The sequence below is a fragment of the Aureobasidium pullulans genome (assembly GCF_000721785.1).
Source record: "Aureobasidium pullulans EXF-150 unplaced genomic scaffold scaffold_30, whole genome shotgun sequence".
Classification (NCBI taxonomy): Eukaryota; Fungi; Ascomycota; class Dothideomycetes; order Dothideales; family Saccotheciaceae; genus Aureobasidium; species Aureobasidium pullulans.
The window spans coordinates 177,377-195,714 of record NW_021941050.1 but is presented as its reverse complement, the minus strand read 5'-3'; the positions used below and the strand labels follow the sequence as shown (position 1 = coordinate 195,714).

At 50.0% G+C, this 18,338-nt stretch overlaps 7 protein-coding genes across 7 annotated transcripts; 5 read left to right on the top strand and 2 right to left on the bottom strand.

The window, feature by feature from the left end:
* Window positions 1-243: 243 nt before the first annotated feature.
* On the bottom strand, window positions 244-2,855 carry M438DRAFT_141838 (uncharacterized protein). Its single transcript, XM_029898896.1, has one exon. The coding sequence runs from the start codon at window positions 2,718-2,720 to the stop codon at window positions 327-329; it is 2,394 nt and encodes a 797-aa protein (XP_029755956.1). The 5' UTR covers window positions 2,721-2,855; the 3' UTR covers window positions 244-326.
* Window positions 2,856-5,950: 3,095 nt separating this feature from the next.
* Window positions 5,951-7,136, top strand: M438DRAFT_141822 (uncharacterized protein). The gene has a single exon (XM_029898895.1). The coding sequence runs from the start codon at window positions 6,115-6,117 to the stop codon at window positions 6,898-6,900; it is 786 nt and encodes a 261-aa protein (XP_029755955.1). The 5' UTR covers window positions 5,951-6,114; the 3' UTR covers window positions 6,901-7,136.
* A 581-nt stretch (window positions 7,137-7,717) lies between these two features.
* M438DRAFT_349474 (uncharacterized protein) lies at window positions 7,718-8,285 on the top strand (the record flags this gene model as incomplete). The annotated part of the gene is made up of 1 exon (XM_029906405.1): window positions 7,718-8,285. A coding segment is annotated over exon 1 (365 nt), but the record flags the coding sequence as incomplete, so codon positions are not given.
* Window positions 8,286-8,447: 162 nt separating this feature from the next.
* M438DRAFT_339541 (uncharacterized protein) lies at window positions 8,448-8,999 on the top strand (the record flags this gene model as incomplete). Its single annotated transcript, XM_029904227.1, has 1 exon — window positions 8,448-8,999. One exon carries the CDS (start codon window positions 8,448-8,450, stop codon window positions 8,997-8,999), a length of 552 nt encoding a protein of 183 aa, XP_029755953.1.
* A 1,352-nt stretch (window positions 9,000-10,351) lies between these two features.
* On the bottom strand, window positions 10,352-12,469 carry M438DRAFT_400371 (uncharacterized protein; the record flags this gene model as incomplete). The annotated part of the gene is made up of 2 exons (XM_029909467.1): window positions 12,140-12,469; window positions 10,352-12,019 (listed from the first exon to the last, which is right to left on the bottom strand). The coding sequence occupies exons 1-2, from the start codon at window positions 12,224-12,226 to the stop codon at window positions 10,352-10,354; spliced, it is 1,755 nt and encodes a 584-aa protein (XP_029755952.1). The 5' UTR covers window positions 12,227-12,469.
* A 1,040-nt stretch (window positions 12,470-13,509) lies between these two features.
* Window positions 13,510-14,819, top strand: M438DRAFT_305723 (nucleotide-diphospho-sugar transferase; the record flags this gene model as incomplete). Its single annotated transcript, XM_029902237.1, has 2 exons — window positions 13,510-14,037; window positions 14,088-14,819. Coding segments are annotated over 2 exons (1,201 nt in total), but the record flags the coding sequence as incomplete, so codon positions are not given.
* Window positions 14,820-15,208: 389 nt separating this feature from the next.
* On the top strand, window positions 15,209-16,246 carry M438DRAFT_387487 (uncharacterized protein; the record flags this gene model as incomplete). The annotated part of the gene is made up of 1 exon (XM_029908999.1): window positions 15,209-16,246. Exon 1 carries the CDS (start codon window positions 15,224-15,226, stop codon window positions 16,244-16,246), a length of 1,023 nt encoding a protein of 340 aa, XP_029755950.1. The 5' UTR covers window positions 15,209-15,223.
* Window positions 16,247-18,338: the final 2,092 nt, after the last annotated feature.

Below are 18,338 nucleotides of genomic sequence, written 5' to 3'. Positions count from 1 at the left end.
TTGCATGGATGGCGTGAGGAGCAGTCGTATGTGCTGGTCGCAGTGGAGTTCTGAGTTCATAGTCTGCAACGCCAAGGGCATGATCGCTCCTTCTCTCGGTTCGAACTTGGTCATGAGAAGAGACCTGATGAAAGTACAAACAGTGATATTAATGCTCATAAAAGGGGTATCCAGAAATTATTATAACCTCGTCATCCAAACATATCTCTCGACGTTCATCCTCGTCGAGATATTACCCAGGTAAAAAAGAAAAAGTGAAATCGAAAAGTCGAGACATGCAAATGCTGAACATCCTCCTCTTTCTTTTTCATGCTTAGAAGAATTGTCTACCAAGAAGTGCCTTGGCCCTTGTATGCACCAGCATCAAGACCAGGAATGGAGAAGCCATAGCCTTGAGTGTGGCCTTCGCGATCACTTGGCGAGATCTCAACCTTGATGCAGACATCGAGGCCATCAGGGCCACCAAGACCAGTGAATTGCAAGCCCTCAGCGGCAGGGTGAGTAGTACCAGCCTTTTGCTCACCTGCATGAAGGGCATCACGAGGGTTGCCTCCAGCTGGGAATGAGGTGGCGGGGGCCGAGATAGCTGCGACGGTAGAGTCTCCATTGGTGTGTCCGTTGTTGTGACCATTGGTCAAGCCGTTCGTTGCGCCGTCAACTGCGGCAAAGGCGGAAGAAGCGGTGCCGTTGTGCGACTCAGCGATGATGGCGTAGTTGCGACTAGGCATAGTGCAGTGGTTCTTGTCCTTCGTCTTGTTCTTGACATCTTCGCGTCCGTGGCCGGGATCTTTGTCAAAAAGGTTCAGCAGTGTCTCGTCAGTGTCGTGATCAAGATGGTGAATCTTGTTGCGACTGGCGAGGAGGTTGGCGACTGCTGACGGAGGGGGCTTGTTGGTGATGGCAGATGAGATGATGTTGGGCATGTAACGCCAATCCTTCTCAACAGGAATGTTGAGCTTAGGGTTGCTGTAAAAGCGGCCCATGGCTGCGAGATGGACATCACCACCTAGGATGGAAACACGAACACCGTGTCTCTTGGCCAGATCTTGCAGACGCTGAATCAGCTCTCTACGCTCAGACTTGTGCTGATGAGCCGTGTAGTGGTCATCCAAATCATCAAGCAAATCGACTTGCCCGTCGAACTGATTGAAGAGGCCACCAGCCACACCGAATCTCTTGTTAAGGAAACGGATGGGGCCGACCAGAGGAGACTGAAGAATGTTCTCCAACCACTGCAGGCGAGGGTAGGCAATCGGCACACCCAAGAGCAAAATCAAGTGCTTGATGGCAGGATTGGCCTGGAGCTCAGCTGAGGTGCGGTGGAAGATTTGATCATAGGTCTCGGGATAATTGATCTGATGTCTGGTACGCTCAGTTCTGGCATCAATACCGACAAAGGCGATACGGGCACCGAGCTGACAGTACATGGATCTGCTGCGCTCTTCAACATAAGGTCCGGGCTTGGAGCCGATGATGTATGATGGCTCATGCTCATCACCAGTCTTGACGAAGGCATCGTTCAGCTGGACTGCATCAGGGGCAGCAGTGCCGTGCTCATTGGCGTGGACAGTCTGAGGAGCATCTGTGGTGAAGGTACTCTTCGGTGGGGCAAGATGGTGCTGGAAGAGCAAGTAGTACTTGTGAGCTACACCACCAATACCTCTGAAAACAGCACATCTCATGAAGTGATCAGTATAACTGCCGAAACCATCAATAATGTCGTGGTCGTCCCAGATGTTAAGCTGAGGAATCTGACCGTTGGCGAAGGAGAAAGGCTCGGTTCCGTACCAGCGGATGTAGTTGTTGAAGTAGTATTCGTCACACTTTGCGCGGAGCTCTTCGTTGAAGGGGAAATGTCTTCTCTTGTGAGGCGAACCAATGTCAGTCCAAGGTCTGAGAGGACCGTCAACTCTGACACCGTCGTTGTAGATCTGATCACCACCACCAATCATGACATGGAAAGGCTTCTGCTCGTGCATACGCAGAACATCGTTCCAGAGGGCGCATCCAGACCAGGCGTCAGTGTCGGTACCGACGGAGAAGCCATTGCACGAGTGGAACATGATTCTCATGGAGTTGGTCTTGGAGGGGATGTAGAATGACTTAGGACCAGGAGCGACGGTCTTCTTGGAATCGACATATTTTGCGCCGGGGATTCCGTACTCCCACTTGGACTCCTGAGCCAGGAATGGCACCTCAATGTCGAAGCGCCAGAAAGCGCTCTTGGGGTCCTCGTACAACTTGACACCGTCAATCTCTCTGGAGAATTGAATAGCGCCTGCGCTGCGGATGACAAGCTGAGGCTGTCTTTGTCCAGGGGTGGTAACAATCAAAACACTGCCATGCCATGTGGGGTTGTCCGTCTTTTGGCCGCTCATGTATCTGTAATTGAGCAGAGGTCCGCACAGAGTCTCGACATGATTGGAGGTGCTAAGAATCTGAGGGCCTTCGCCAACTCCGGTAGCGCCATCTTCTCTTGTTCGCGAAACGGGTCGCTGTGTGCTGTGAGGGTCTACGGTGTGGTCGGGACGGAAAGTAGGGTCTTGATGGCGTCCGAGAGCATGTTGAATGGCATCGCCGGCAGGGCCAGTCGCTGATGTGTGAGGCGCGTTGCCGCCTGTGCCCCAGTTGGTGTTCGCATGTTGGCGGTCCGAGTCGGAGGGTTCGTTTTGCTGATGTTCGAAGCGGTCTTCGAACCGGCGTTCCGATTGAGAGTTCATGCTTTGTAGCGGGCCGGAGGTGTGATCTTGTCCGGCGACAACAAAACGTCCTGTGGATGAGTAGCAAAAAGGTCAGGAAGGCAAGGGGCGCTCAGCCAAGGGCCGACGACGACAATTTTGTCTGCAATTATCGCCGACCTGCCACGCTCTTTCTCCTGCCTTGATTCCCCTTCATCTTACCAACGGCCGTCTTGGCTATGACGGGATTGACCGAATCCATGGTACAGCCAAGACGATGTGAAGCTTGGAGGCGTGCTTCTTTCGCGCCTCTTGTTTCGTCTCTCACCGGTCATGTCCTAAAATACATTGCTGCATATCGTCCATGTTGTCGCCATGTGCTTTGGCAGTCAATTCGAATACGTTGATATTGAATTGGTGAGCAAGAAAAGCATCTGTTGTATGTAAATGCATGCAAAAAGGCCATTCCTCCGAAGTCTTGGTATCTGGTGATCGTTGCAACTTCGCCCAGATTCGGACGCGTTTCCCTGCATGCGTCCAATCGCCTCGTTCCCAAATCTAATCTTGGTGCTTCCATCGCGATGCACCAACCTCCTCCTTAGCTTCAGTCAACCAGTACCATCTCCAGCATCAATTGTCCACGTCTTGAACCACTTTCGTCTTCATGCTCAGAGTCCAAGTCCATGATCTGAATCTCCTTGCCTGCGACCAAATGCTTTCGGGCCTTTCCTGCCATGGCCGATCTCTCATCGCGCTTCTCAAACCTTGACTGATTGCGCAGCCCGACCAGTGACTGATCCTTAGGCCAATCCTCTTGCTCATCGGGTGCAACATAACGATAGGCAGATCTGTCAATGTCGGTCTCTGGAATCACTACTTGCACCGTCTGTCGCTTTCTGGCAGCATCATCCTTGATTGTCAGACCCATTGCTGCCGAAGCAGACTTCCTGGCTGCCTTGTGACGAGGTATCAGCTTCTCATTCTTCTTTGCCGACATGGATCTTGTTGAACGGCGATGAGAATTCAAGGCATCTTTCAGCTCGTTGTCGAACTCATTCTTCTTTGCCGACATAGACCTTGTTTGACGGCGATGAGAATTCAAGCCATCTTTCAGCTCGTTTTCGAACTCCTGAGAAATTGTGCTTCTTGGTCGCCTGGCCTGGACTCCTCGACTGCTAGCTTCATCGCTCAAGGTTGCCGTCTCAGTGCGTGGACGCAAGTTGTACTTGTTCCTCTTCGCCTTAGTCGGAGTGTCTGTGTGGTCCTGCTCTCTACGCCTCTTCTTCATAATGCTTCTCAATCTCTGCTTCTGTGCTGGCTCCTCCTCAGTCAAGTCAAGGATGGGCTCATTGTAGGCTGTGACTGGCTGGGAAGCAAACATGCCGAAACGCTTGTGCCTCTTACGGTCCGCATTTGCGTCAGACTTGGGCGACACAAATGGGTCATGTTCATCCGACATCTGGTTCATGGCGGATCTCGAGAAAAGGCGACTTTCCAGAAACAATATCTCGTCTTCTGACTCCTCAGATCTGACAGGTGAGATGAGGTCGATGAGCTGTGAGCTGGTCCGGTTTTCAGTCAGATCATCAGATGATCCCGAGCCTGTTCTACCAAGCTCTTCGATACAAGTCTCGTTCTGATCCTGGACCTGGTGTCTCATGAGTTCGTGCTCCTCGGAGTCGTCAATGGGGAAGTCGTCGTTTTCGAGCATATTGCTCTGGCCTTTGTTGTGCTCGACAGCCTTGTCAGAGATTCGTGTAACGTTGCGCTTGTCGTTTTCTCTTTCGCCGTCGGAGTAGACGTAGTCTGACCCCTGACTGGAGTCCCAGCTATGTGCTCTCAACACCCTCTGGAACCTGACCCGCTTCTTGGTTTGCTCGGTTATCGTAGCGGAACCAGCTTCCTCAAAGACCTCACTTTCGTCAATAGTCTGCACGACAGCTGACTCGTCAAGGATCTCTGTCGATGAAGTGATGGGCAGTTCAACAGCCAACTCGGTGGTCGTGATGACGGCTGATTCATCAGACACCTGAACCTCGTTGTGCTCCTCCTCTACGGTATTCTCAGGAGACTGGGCTATACAACATTAGCAACTGCCGACAGGCCAACTCGCTTTCTGATTGACGCTACCGTATCTTCTGATCTCTTCGAGGAATGTCTCGTCAATCTGATCTTGATCCTGGGGCTCTGCTGAAACCACGTCGTCATCTCCGTCACTCTCGTCGACAAGAGTCTGGGCTGCTTGTTGTAAGCTATTGATCGATTTCAGACAGCCGACAAGCGTACCGTATCTTCGAATGTCGGCGACAAACAGTTCGTCCACATCACTGTCGTCGTCGATTGAAACGACGACTATCGGTCTGTCAGTGAACATGGCTTATCATGACACCAATACCGACGAGTTCTTACCCTTACTTCTATCGAGTTTCTTCAGAGGCATCATCTCTTCAGTTCCGGCAGTCTCCATGGTTTTATTTCTGCCGTCGTTTCTGGATTTGTTGCGAGCTTGGGGCTTTTTCTTGTTGCGAGCGCGGCGTTTGCCTTTACCTCCTAAGATCTCAGGGTCGGTGTCACTCTCGTCGGCTAAGATGTGCACGCCTTGGACATCTTCGTCGGGGTTTCTCTCGCCGTAGATGTCTTCGTAGTACTTGAGACGTTGTGTGGTACTCAGAGGTTTCTTAGATCTGAACCAGCCTTGTATGGGCGGCATAGCAGAGGGGATGGTCAAGATCTCAGGAAGGTTGTTATAGCCAAGGATATAAGGTGAGAGTTGAAAGAAGATAAGGATAAAGTGTTGTGAAAGTCGACAGGCAGCCTAAGGTAATTTGGTAAGGTAGGAAGATAAATTCAAAAGAAGGAGATTGAAGAGAGAGAAGGCAGTTGAAGGTGTTACAAGGTGTTGCTACTTCACATTTCCATCGCGCAATTAGGCAACGTAGGTGAGGAAGAAGTGAAAGACATATAATTTGAATCACAGGGCATCTCCAAGTCGGCAGCCGTGATTGGTAACACGCTGACGCGCAGCAACTCACAGCATAAACAGTGGATGTTCTTACAGTGTCCAGGGAGAACAACAAGCCGGAACAAGGCTTTCACTTTATTTGACATCAACTCATCGGGCGTCGGCCTCAACACGTGTGCGCTTGAGCGATAATCTTTTGTCGACTACGCCAAAGCCGCACTTGTTATTCTCTTGTTAATCTGCGATCTCAACATCCGCGCAACAAATCAACCCGCTGACACCTATTCTGGCCCCGCGCCACCACACCCACAAGATGCGCACCAGATCGGCCAGCGCCGACAGCTTCATCGAGACTGAGGCGGACAAACTCGCGCTTGACCATGTTTGATATCCCTACATCAATAAGCGGACATCCCACTGACACAAACAAAGGCCGGACAGATCTTGGCATTCGCCGAAGAGTTTGAGGAAATCATGAATGTGTGTATCGTTCCTGAGGGTCTGGAGAGGGCATTGAGAAGTCTGTTGAAGAAGAGGTTGGGCATTGTCCATTGGAAGGGAGACTTTGAGCAAGAGGAGGAAGAGGAACAACAGCTTGAGCAGATCGAGGAAGAACAAACCGATGAAGAGAAAGAGGAGGAAGACCAGAAGAAGCACGACATCGCTCCCCCCACTACCGAATTTATGGCAGACTCTGTATCGCCATCCCCCACATCTCGGTCGAACACGTCCTCCGACTCCTCTGAATCTCCGGAGCAAGACCCGCGCATCAACCAGCTCATCGACCAGCTCCCCGACCAGCTCCCGGCCTCGCCCTCTGCGACCCCGCCATACACCAAAGTCACACCTCAGCAACTCCTAGACATCATGTTTGGTTTGACCGACATCGAGGGCGGCGCCAAGGTCCTCGAATATTTCCACCGTGGTGTTGCTGCTGCCATCGCTCAGGGTCTTCCGAGCTTCAGAGTTGAAGATTTCGGCTGCAGTTTCTATTCACAGAGAGTCTTCATGTCTTGGGGCTATGTGGACGTGCCACTCGTGTATATCGAGGAGGAGGAGGAGGAGGAGGAGGAGGAGGAGGAGGAATATGAAGATGAGCATGAGAACCAGCATGAGCATGAGAGCGAGCACATCTCTGATGAAGAGACGGGTGGTGATATGGGAGCAGAAATATCTGGATCACCGCTGATGGCCATCCAAGAAGAAGACTTTTCCGAGCAGGATCAGAGTGAAAGTGAGGTTGAAGAGGAAGAAGAATAGACTTCGACATCACCATTGATCAACAGCCAAGAGGAGGGTTCTCCTGAGCTTGGCGAGAGTGAGAATGAAAGTGAAGTTGAAGAGGGAGAAATCATCGAGCTATAGACGCAGTCATGCCTCGATTGTAATGTACGTAAGAAAAGCTTTTGATGGGGTTGAGATCAAATCGGAGTACGTTTAGCTATTAACAAGAGTTGTTCCTACTTGACTCTGGTCTCGAAAACCGCTTCATCAAGCCATGTAGCCATGAATGACAACCGCCTGTAGGTCCCTACGGCGCCGAATCCCAGATCCAAACGCAGATTTGGGCAGGTAACGTTGACCGGCCATCTGGGCTTGATATTGCCTTGACAAAACCACGGAAGACGGGAGAGGATTTTCGAAGTACTCATGCATCAAGGTCAGCATACGAAATTCATTCATATCTTGTATCTGTTCGCATTGGTGCTCGCTATCACTGCTTCTTCGAAATGAATATTCAAGGCTTTGTCGGGGTCACCCTGGTCAAATCGATGGTCGAAAGCGGGAAACAACCATTGAAGTCGTCTAGCAAGCTATCTTGTGTTTCTAGATTCAAATCGCAGGACTATGATATGTGGACGAATGAGAAGGAAGAGCGTCGAGTCGAAGTGTCGTTCCTCGATGACAAGAGAAAAGCTCCGAGCGGACAATGATGAAAGCTGCTCCACCTCTCACTCCACAGATCCGCCCACCAAGGTGTTGATATCATGACAACGTCATAACATATTTTTTCACAGAACAACAAAACGGAAGTCACAATCTGCTGTCTTGCTGAACCTTTATTCCTCCAATACAACATATCTCTCGAGCTCACGCACCACACATCAATCTTTGTTGCAAACACATCAAGCAACGTCACAACTTCTTGTTCAATCCATACACTTCGAACACCACCACACATCATGCCCACCGACCCCCACCAAGGAGGTAACCTCTCCGACATGGCCGTCACCGGCACCTCCATCCCCAACGACGCCGGCGCCTACGAGACCCTCCCTTCAGTCCCCAACCCCGAACAAGCATCCACCAACAACCGCACCGCCACAAACCTGGCCGGTGCAACCGACAACGCGACCGATATGCCCAAGTCCAGCAAAGATATCGGCGCGACCGGCGAAGTCATGACGGCGACAGGCGACCAGCTTCCTGCTCAAGTGGAGAGCAAGAATTTGCATTTTGGAGCCAACAACCCGGCGGACAAGGGTCATGATAGGAGTGATAAGCATACTAAGCAGAAGGAGAGTGATTTTGAGAGGTATGCCGCTGAGTAAGGGATGGGGTTATGATGGATGATGAAGGATAGGCCCTGGAGGTCTGAGTCTTGTATATTAGATTTATGAATGGATGACTTGAATCACACCGAGAACAGCTCAATCTTCTAAGATGTGCTAACGATGGAGCAAAGTCGAAGAGATGGCTCGAACAATGCGAGAAGGCGGTGGCATATAAATTTGAGGGGCATGAAGTCGAGAAGACAGGATACCCCCTTGGCCGGCAATACTGACGAGATCAGCCTCCTATCCATCATGTCTTCCTCTCGTAGCGGCAACCACTCATTCTCCAGGGATAATTCCCCCTCTTCCTTCAAAAAGAGCTCGAACAAACCCACTTCGTCCGATGATGACAACTACTCCAACAACTCCTACAACCGCTCCTTCAACACATCTTCCAATAACTCCAGAACCCCTTTCCATGTCGTCTACTCCTTCATCCAGCGCCTTTTGCAGCTTCTCCAAAACTCCGACAATAAATCCCCCTACTCTATCTCCTCTTCCCAAAGCTCTTCCACCCAACTCCCCCTACCACATCTCCAACGACTCAAGAACCACTTCCACATCATCCACCCCCTGCACCTCCTCATCTACCTCAGCCCAACTCGCCAACTTCGAATCTCAAGCCCGCCGCATCCATGCTTCCGAGATCAAGTCTATAATGCCGCATACACGCGTGCCTGTGCTTCCGGTGGCGGTAAGCCCGCTAGACTCTACCTTATAGATTGGGCTAGAAATGCGGATAGACAGGATAGAGTGTTGGAGGGTATCAAGGAGGTGAAGGGGAAGAGGGAGAAGAAGGTTTGACTGGGGGTTAGGTGGAGTGGGGGTCGGTGATGGAAGAGTGAGTAACAGCTTTAGGGAATCTAGCCGGGGAGATTGGTTTGGGTATGGGGAGTCGTGTTTTTTTGGTCTTTTGTGTCTCGGGGATGGTGTGAGATATGGTTCGTTACTGTATTGCTTTCTTGCGAGATGGGAGATTTGGTCTGGGGCAATGACGGTTGCAACGATCTAGAGCAAGCATTGATTTTGGTCTACGTTGTGTCTTTCTTTGTGGTATTCGACACACTCGTACAGAGAACGGGAGTAGATGCTCACATGCAGCAGGAGTAGCGACTAGATCAGCACTTCTGCAATCCCATACTTCTCTCTTATTTTCCTGCAAGCTTTCATCTCAGCACGCAAATCCCAAAATTATCCAAAGCAAGACCGTGGAATCGATCCAAGCATCCAGCTCGGGCACTGTGCTTTGGAAAGGTTTCATGTATCTTTTCCAACCACACCTCAAGGCATTTGTCACCCCTGACATCCTCAAGGTTGATCATCTCGCAAAACATCTTTGCCAGTTTGTCCAACACTTCAGCGCGTTTGACTTCCAATTCACTCTGGTCCCTGATTACCCGTTCTTCCCTTTCCAATACATGTAATTCCGTACCCAGTCCTTGCTCCATTTCAACAACAGTTTCCCCTTTGTACAATTTTCCTAGACAAGTCCGCCGTCGCGCGACCTTGTCGTCATCGAGTATATCGTCGCCGAACCAGACTTGGCCCAAGCGGTGCGAATGGTGATACAATCAAACATGTCCATCGAAGCAGCCAAGTGTGAAGATCTGAAGTCCCCCCAAAACATCAAGTTCTTTTCCTCGATACGACTTGATGATTTCCGACCTCGAGATATGGAGATGTGCCATGGTTTCTTTTCCGCGTCGCCGCTGATGCCACAGTGTAAGCGAAGGTGTAGTTTTGGTAGCATGGCGTGCGTATGTTCATCTCGGGTTTGATGGCAGGTTCTGAGGATCGGAAGGATTTCTGTGAGGTGCTCGTAGACCATGATGCGGATGTCAGGTGGGAGAGCGAGGAATTGGAAAGGTCTCCAGGCCATGGTGGCCATCGCCCATTGCTCCAACAAGCACATTTTGGTTCCGTGCATGATCACCGAATTGAAGAAGAAGAAGGCGAAAGACGCTGAGGATAGAAAATCAGGATGCGACGTGCGCGAAGTTGAAATAGATAGCAGTGGCGGATTTGGCGAGAGTAGAGAGTGATCAAGGTAGTTAGTTCTAAGCTTGGAGCATTCGGCGCCGAAAAAAGATTTCACGGTCACGAAGCGTCGAGTCCAAGGAATGAAGCACGAGCGTGTATAGGACTACCGCATTTGCTCAATCGGACCTGTATGCGTTTGTCTTTCTCGGATGAATGAACATGGCCGGAGCATAGATTTTGCCATCCTTCTTCAGCAGAACATGTGGCATATCCGAATCTGGCTGTTTTTCTCCTTTCCAGTAAGCCATCATACGGTCAGGCATGGGACTGACCCAGTCGAAGCTCCTTCCTCGGACGAAAAACCCTAATGACGCTCCTCTAGTATTCACTGGTCCATTTGCAAAGCCATCCGAGAATTGGTCGATGTCGCCACCATTGAGCACAAAATTCAATTCCTCTCTGTCTCGTTCCGGGTCCTGGAAGATAGGTAACGGTAGTCCGACCAGCTTGAGACCATGCCAAAGTGCGAAAGATGGCAGCGTTGTCTCCGATGCTATGCGTAAGTCTTGCTGAGATTGCGCGTGGTGAATCGCATTGAGTAGATTCCAACTTGCGCGGCCCTGCGCTGGCGGTGAATGCCAGTAAGGAAGATCCTCATTTTTTGTGAAACCATAATGCCAGTATCTAAACGGCCAATCCTCGAGTCGTCGTACGTCCATCAACGTGTTGAAGAGTAAAAGGTCGGCAGGCTCTCCTGCACCCCACTGCCAGTTGACCTCCGTGTTGTTGGGCTGAGGTGATGGGGGCTGTGGACCGATAGGCAAGATTTCTTCGCCGATCTGAATCGGGCCCCAAGTACCCGTGCCATCAGGCATCGCCGCATTGACCTTCTGTGTAAATTCGGAGTAGGTGCCATGGAATTGAGGCATATATGCCCAGCTCGCGCGTTCGTGTGATTGCTTCCTCGGTTGGCTCTCGCCGAACTTGTCGAATGAGTCCAAGATCTCACCAACGTGCTGAGTGACACGAACATCCATCTCAAGCTGCCAGTAATGATCATATTCGGGATAAAGCTGGGCGAAAAGTTGAAAGGGCTGCATCATCTGCCAGAATGGTGTATGGTCTATGACATCTGGATACCAGCTTTCGAGCAAGGTCGTATCGAATAGAACAGCCATGTCTCGGAACTCTGCAGGGACCACCTGCTCGAGTATAGATGTATAATTAGAATCATCATAATGGATATGAGCGTCCAGATCCTTGACATCGACGAGAAGAAAGACATTGTATTTGCCGCTAGTAGCAAGAGCGGCCTCCGTCACGATGCTCCGAAGGTTTTGCATGTCGTCTTCAGTGTATGGATAAGTAGACCATGCTCTGAGAACAATGGCTTGTTTCCCATACTCCTTGTCAGAAGGTCGAACACCGTCCACTTTGGCCTTGTTTTCTCCATCCTTTGTTGATTTGTTCTTCTTCGGCTCCGTAAGCACTTCCGGTTTTGATGGTTCCCGGTACACAAATCGGCGCATTTCGGAGAGTTTAGCTTGATTCGGAAGTCGATGCGAATTCTCCTGAGCACATTGGTCTTGTAGTGTGCCCCATTTGACATCCTTCCAGCTCACATGGCTGAAACGGTAGCCTTCCTTATCTTGTCCGAGCCCGTATGGACCATATCTCTCCTCGGCTGTTGTCCAGGATCGGTTCAAAACCAGCGCCTCGAACGAGCCCGTGATGGGCTCAGGATATGAAGCAAAATCATGGAATGATGATTTCAGCTGGTCATCCGTGCTTTCGTTCAACCGCTTGCCTCGTGGTCCTACACATGATACAGGGTGTAGTTGTAGCTGTGGATTGATCCAGTCCGGGTCTTTGGCCGCGTCCGGGGTTGGGTGCTTCGAAGTGTCTGAGGTTGTGCCTTTATCAATAGACGATGGCTTCTGAGGAAAAGACAAAGACGACCAGACTAAAATCAACATCAACACAGCGAAGAAAGTGATGATAGCACGCTTAGCCAGGTCGCGCTTTGGAAGATATCGTGTCAACATGGTCATGTTCTGGTGCCCGCCGGGGAGATCAGTCAAGGATGAGAGTTGAAACAGTGACAATTGTCACAGTCCTCTGCACAAGTCCAGGGAAGACAGTCGACATGGACATTATGTGAGGATGTGGGTCTCGACTCGAATATCAGTCTCGAAATCTCTGCCACTCCACCCGCCTCAACCAAGGGAAGCCGTTCGTGAGATCATAAGCCAACGCTAATTGCTCGGACGGGGCTCCGTACGTGTCTGTGGAACGTCTCAATGTGGCCATACCACTCACCAATCGTCTTGTTTACCGAGAAATTGGTTGACCGCAGATTATGTCTTTGTCACGAGGACATCAATCTGGGACTCCTTACAGCAAGTCATCGACGCCTGGTCTTCGGGAAAAAGTTACAAGATCAGATATTGGTCGACACCAATATTACACAGTGGATGTTGGGCAGAGCTAGAGCTGCATGCCAATCCGCCGTGTGTCATCGAGGGGAAAGATCAAAATCCTGTTTCCGAATTTTGTCGAGCTCTGTTATCGATTACGTGCAATTGGCGTTGTGCTGGCTTGAGTCAGTGGATCGAGTCAGGCAGGCGCTCATTACTCGAGTACCGATGTATTCCAAGGCCACATAGTACGCGATATTGGAAGCCGAGTCTGAAGAGGAAGAACTCTCATAGCTTGTGTCATGCATGCTCACAGATCTGTTGTCGTGAGAGCCTATTTGTTCGAATGTTGCAAGATCATGAAACATCAATCTTATCGATCTGAGATGTTCCAGTTCGGGAAGGTCAAGACTCAGCCAAGAGATGTGCCGCTTCCCCGCAGGCAACCTGATTTCACCAAGCCCTTCCAAGCCCTCGCGCATCGACCTTCCAGCTGTCGACTATCTTGGCCTGACGAGACTGCATTTCCTGATCTGCGAGAGTGTCCAACATGACTGCTGCCTTTAACAACGATGGCGATGAGGTCGAGATCAGAAGAACACGGGTGGCCATGCCATCTCCAACGACTACAGTCTCGTCAATCAACAAGAGATGCAAGATGGAAGTCTGGATCTTACGCTCTATAAGTATTTATAACCATTGGCTGATTTTACGGCGATTTGCGAATCCTTCGTGCCCAAAGTAGATTTGTTGTTTGCGATACAACGAACCACGTGCGAATCCTCCGGGGAAAGGCAGCTGCGCCGTACTGGCCCGTCCAAGGGGTCTTTGATGATTGACTTTACCTAAACATCGAGACATTCCTTCCATTCTTCTTTCACGTTTCCCCACTCGCCATTCTTTGAAACATGCATCAACATGAGGCTGCCGTCGTTCTCAGTGAACGGCACCTTCAAGAGATATGTCCTGGCCATAGGCATCGTCTTTGCTCTTGAGATATGGTTTCATTTATCCCGCTTGTCGACCGAGAACTTCCGGATCGAGGTCAACAAAGCACCACGACCGGATTGCCATGCACCGGAACATTTACTGCATCACAATTCAACAACAAGTCGGCAAAATGCAACTGTGCTTATGCTTGCGCGGAATGAGGATCTCGAGGAAGCCGTGGACGCATTGAAGTCCTTCGAGTCGCAGTTCAACAACCGATATCATTATCCGGTCGTATTTCTCAACAACGAACCATGGACTGATGCCTTTATGCAAAACGTGTCGGGCGTTGTCAGTGGCCAGGCTATCTTCGACATCATTTCTGCGGACATGTGGGGTTTCCCCGACCACCTGGACCAAGATGTCGCAAAAGCGAGCATCAAAGAGCAGGGAGACAAGGGCATAATTCATGCTGGACAAGAGAGCTATCACCACATGTGTCGCTTCTACTCCATGTCAGTCATGTTCGCTCAACTACAAGAAGCCTCCACTAACGATCATCCAGGAAGTTTTATGACCATCCCGCAATGCAACAATACAAATGGTACTGGCGCATCGAACCTGGCATCTCCTTCGCCTGCCCCATAACATTCGACCCTTTCGTCTACATGTCCCACAACAAAAAACGCTACGCCTACGCCATCGCGCTTCAAGAAGTCGGCTCCACAGTCCGCAGCCTCTACAGAGCCGTCAGCGACTACAAAGACGACCTCCACATCTCCTCATCTCGCTACTGGACCGCCCTTATCAATCCCTCATGGGCCCCATTCCCAATCCGCTGGTTATTGCGTCTAGCGCCCTACCGCGACATTAACGGCGACGAGTGGAACCTCTGCCACTTCTGGAACAATTTCGAACTCGCAGATTTGGATTTCCTGCGCCAGGATGATCATAGACATATGATGGAACACCTGGACAAACTGGGAGGGTTTTATTCCGAGCGCTGGGGAGATGCTTCTATACGATCGTTTGCGGCGACTTTGCTGCTCAAGCCGGAGGAAATACATTATTTTGGTGATGATATTTGTTATTGCCATGGCGATTTTTGCTCGCCGGGCATTAATCTGTTGGGGGAGAAGGATAGTTGTCCGATTTTGGAGGCGGTGGAAGAGAAGGAGAAGAAAGGGGTGTTTAATGAGATGTGTCTTGATAGGTTCAGGCGGGCTAACGTGATATGAAGCGACGACAACATCAATGGCTTTGTAAGAGATGTATTCATACAACAATTCCTGTGGACCACAACTTTGCGCAAGTCTTGAGCGAATCCCAATGACCGAAATGGCAAGGAGCATTGCTACGAGGCATGATCTGGCATGAACTCTGTGCGATGCATCAGGATCTGTCTTTCCGTGTCGACGATTTATAAATACAGGTAGCCTTTCTACAAACTCTGTTCTGGACATTTCTTCGAGAAAACATCACCTCGTATAAACACCCAATCAAGATCCAATTACGTCACAACATCCTTTAGGAGACACCGCAACGTCTGCCTGAAACTGAGTTCGTCCAGGTGAGATCGCAAGTCTAAAACAGTCAAGTCAAAATAAAAAAAACCTAGCTATATCTCTACCCTTTCCTCTTTGCATCTTCCATCCTGCTAACCACCACAACCTTTGACACACCATTCAGTATCCAATAATCATGGATCACAATCTCCCCTACACATTCCAAGAAGACGCCTACTATACCGCCGAACCAGAAGAAATCGACCTCTTCGCAAACCTTGTACTCGCATGCGCGAAAAACAACCTCAGCCCTCTCGCTGCAGCCCAGAAAATCACAGATGAACTAGCAAACCTATCCTGGAGAAACAAAAGAACCATCGATGCGAATGACGAAGACCGACCCTACACCACAAATACAACATTGATAGCCATATTGCTAGCGAGTTGTGCGTCTTCATTTCCACCATGCAGTGTAGTGCACGAGAAAATATTCGCTTTGATTGAAAGTTTTGCGAAAGTGGAAACAAGGGGGGATATCATCATCCCGAATCACTCGCTCGATAAAAATGGTGGATTGAGAAATGCAGAGGTAAATGGTGGAGATTTGAGAGATTCTATTCCTCTTTGGGGAAGTCGCAGCTCACTGTCGTTTTCAATCGGATGTGAGCGATTGGCAGATGTGGGGGTTCCATGGACGGGGGTGGAGAAATGTGGGAGTAAGGAGCAGCAGAGGTGGAGGAATCTTTCATTCTTTATGGCGAGGTTGACGGTCATGGGAGTGGAGGATCTGGGGTGGAAAAGTGCGTTGCAGAGGTTGTTGCCGCGGTATGGGATGCCGGTCAAGGGGACGCTGGCGTGGTCTGGGGTTTTGGCTGGGCAGGTGCTTGCGGCGGCTCAATGGTTTGTTCATGAGGGTCATGGGGAGTGGGTGTGGCGAGCCTGTTGTCGTGGTGAAAGACTGGAGGAAAGTGTGGAAGTCGAACGAGATGAACGCGATGAAGGAGCGGAACCAAAAAATGGACATGTGACTGGAAAAGGCAGAGGAGAATCGGAACAAAGCCAGGTCTCAAAGTGGTTGTTCAATCTGGAAAACTGGAGGAATTGGAAAGCGTCCTTCAAGGAGATCACAGAGAGAATCCATGATCCAAGAGTTCATGAGCTGGCTCGCAGCGAGGCCTCGAAGGCACTGGAGATCATGGAGGACCTAGAAAGACATTGAGAAGATACCAGTCTTGGATGAATGCTCCAGACACGTCTTCGGTGCACACCTCTGTCGGGAGGCTTCTGCCGGCATTGAAACTCAGAACGAGGAAGCTCAAAGCCACCGAGACTGCGAATCGGTTAATAAAGCCTATCAAGCCGAAATGGGTCAATTCTTTTTCAGGGGCACTGTGACTGTTCTCAGGAGCTGAGAAACACTGTTTATCTCGTGGAGCAATCTCGCGACCGGTGTGTCGCGCTGGTCAAAGCAGCTTGTTTCCTGCCTACCATCCGTAGACAACGCAACCTTCCATAAGCTGCTCACGGAGTAGAATTGAATGTTTCCTCCTGTCCATCGCGATTTTGAGCATACAAACTTCTCATCATTCTGATTTCTAATTAATGTCTCTAGTACAAAGACCATCGTGTGCTCGTCAAGCCCGATGCTCGTGACTACGATCTATCCTCTGGGAATGGAGAGTGAGGAGTAGAGCCTTTAAATCTTCGCGAGCGCTTCAGCAAAACCAGCATCCAAGTCATCGTCAAGATGGTCAACATTCACCTTACCCCCGAACATCCCGAATACTCCGGCGGCAGCTGGCACATCGAAGGCAGATTGCACGAGCACATCTGCGCGACATCACGATACTATTACAACAACGAGAACATTACCGACTCTCACCTTGCCTTTCGCACAAAAGTCGCAACGGATGGTCTTGTGGAACGCGACTTTGAACAAGATGACAACGACGGCGTTTGCTATCTCTTCGACGTTACAAGAGATGGTCCAGGTACCTAGAAGATCGGTCAAGTAGCTACCAAAGGGCGTCTTCTCGCATTTCCCAACGTTATACAACATTAAGTGCAGCCTTTTAAGCTGGTGGACCCTACGAAACCCGGCTATCGCAAAATCCTCGCTCTTTTCCTCGCTGATCCTTTCTAGCGCATCATTAGCACAGCAAATGTACCTCCTCAACAACGAGAATGGTAGGCTAAAGCGGTAGATGGACTTAAAGGTAAGCTAGGCGAACTTCCCCTAGAGCTGCGCCATCAAGTCATGACCGAAGTAGGAGGTTTCCCCATTAGTCTAGAGGAAGCGAAGAAAGTTAGGGATGAATTAATAGATAAGCGCCGAGCTTTCGTGACAGATGTTAATAAGATCTATGAAGAAGATACATATAGTTTCTGTGAGCATTAAGATATGTACAAGGTTCCCGGCAACGCGCAAAAATCTCAGAATGAATATCATATCTCCCGCTGTCGTTGCTAGAAAGAGATGTTTTGGGTCCTAGAAGATCACTCCAGTAGATCACGTCATACTATCTGTGACATTTGACCAACCCCGTCAACCTGTTCGCATGCGTTTCATTAAATCATGATTCAATTGTCGTTACTTCTTTAGAGCTCAACGCCGTCAAAGCGATGATTTTGGCCCGCAGTAAACCATTCTCCACCTCGAGTTCACGAATCGCACGGGTTAATTTAAACCCATTCATCTTCGGCATCGAGATGTGAATGAGAATGGTAGTAAATGCAGAAGTCGCAGATATGGCTTTATATTTTGCGCCATTCACGGCTGTTTTGGCGGGTAGGTTTGATTTCTTGATGAACGTCGACAGAAGCTTGAGGTTTATGACATTGTCGTCTACGAGGAGAAGATGTTTTTTCGCACGGTCTTCGATGGTCATTTCTTCCGTGGCGTCGATTAAGGGTTCCGGTTGAGGAATGGTGGTGTCAATTTCCATATGATCCGGCATGATCATCGTGATAGAGGTCGAGGGTGGTGGGTAATCCAGATTCTCCGGAAGAAGCGGCTGGAGGTCGATGCTTCGGGAGGAATTAAGCTATGAAAAGGACAAAAGATAGCGGCGCCCGTGTAATTCGAACACAGAGTCCTCTCGTAAGCGCGTAGTGAATGGTAATCCCGGAGCCTCAGAGGGAGTAGTCAGAGGAGTGTCGAAGTCGCACGAAGAGGCTTCGCAAAGAGACCTTTCGGATGTAGCCGAATCTGAACAAGAGGCATCGTGACGTAGAAGCGTTTAATCATTGGAGAGACTGTGGTGGGTGTTCTGTAGATGATGTTGGTCGAAATAAAGTCATTCGTCTTTGAG

What these genes read in the sequence shown, in the direction of transcription:
- M438DRAFT_141838 (XM_029898896.1), bottom strand. Translation starts at nt 2,720, where the DNA reads ATGAACTCTCAATCGGAACGCCGGTTCGAAGACCGCTTCGAACATCAG.
- M438DRAFT_141822 (XM_029898895.1), top strand. Translation starts at nt 6,115, where the DNA reads ATGAATGTGTGTATCGTTCCTGAGGGTCTGGAGAGGGCATTGAGAAGT.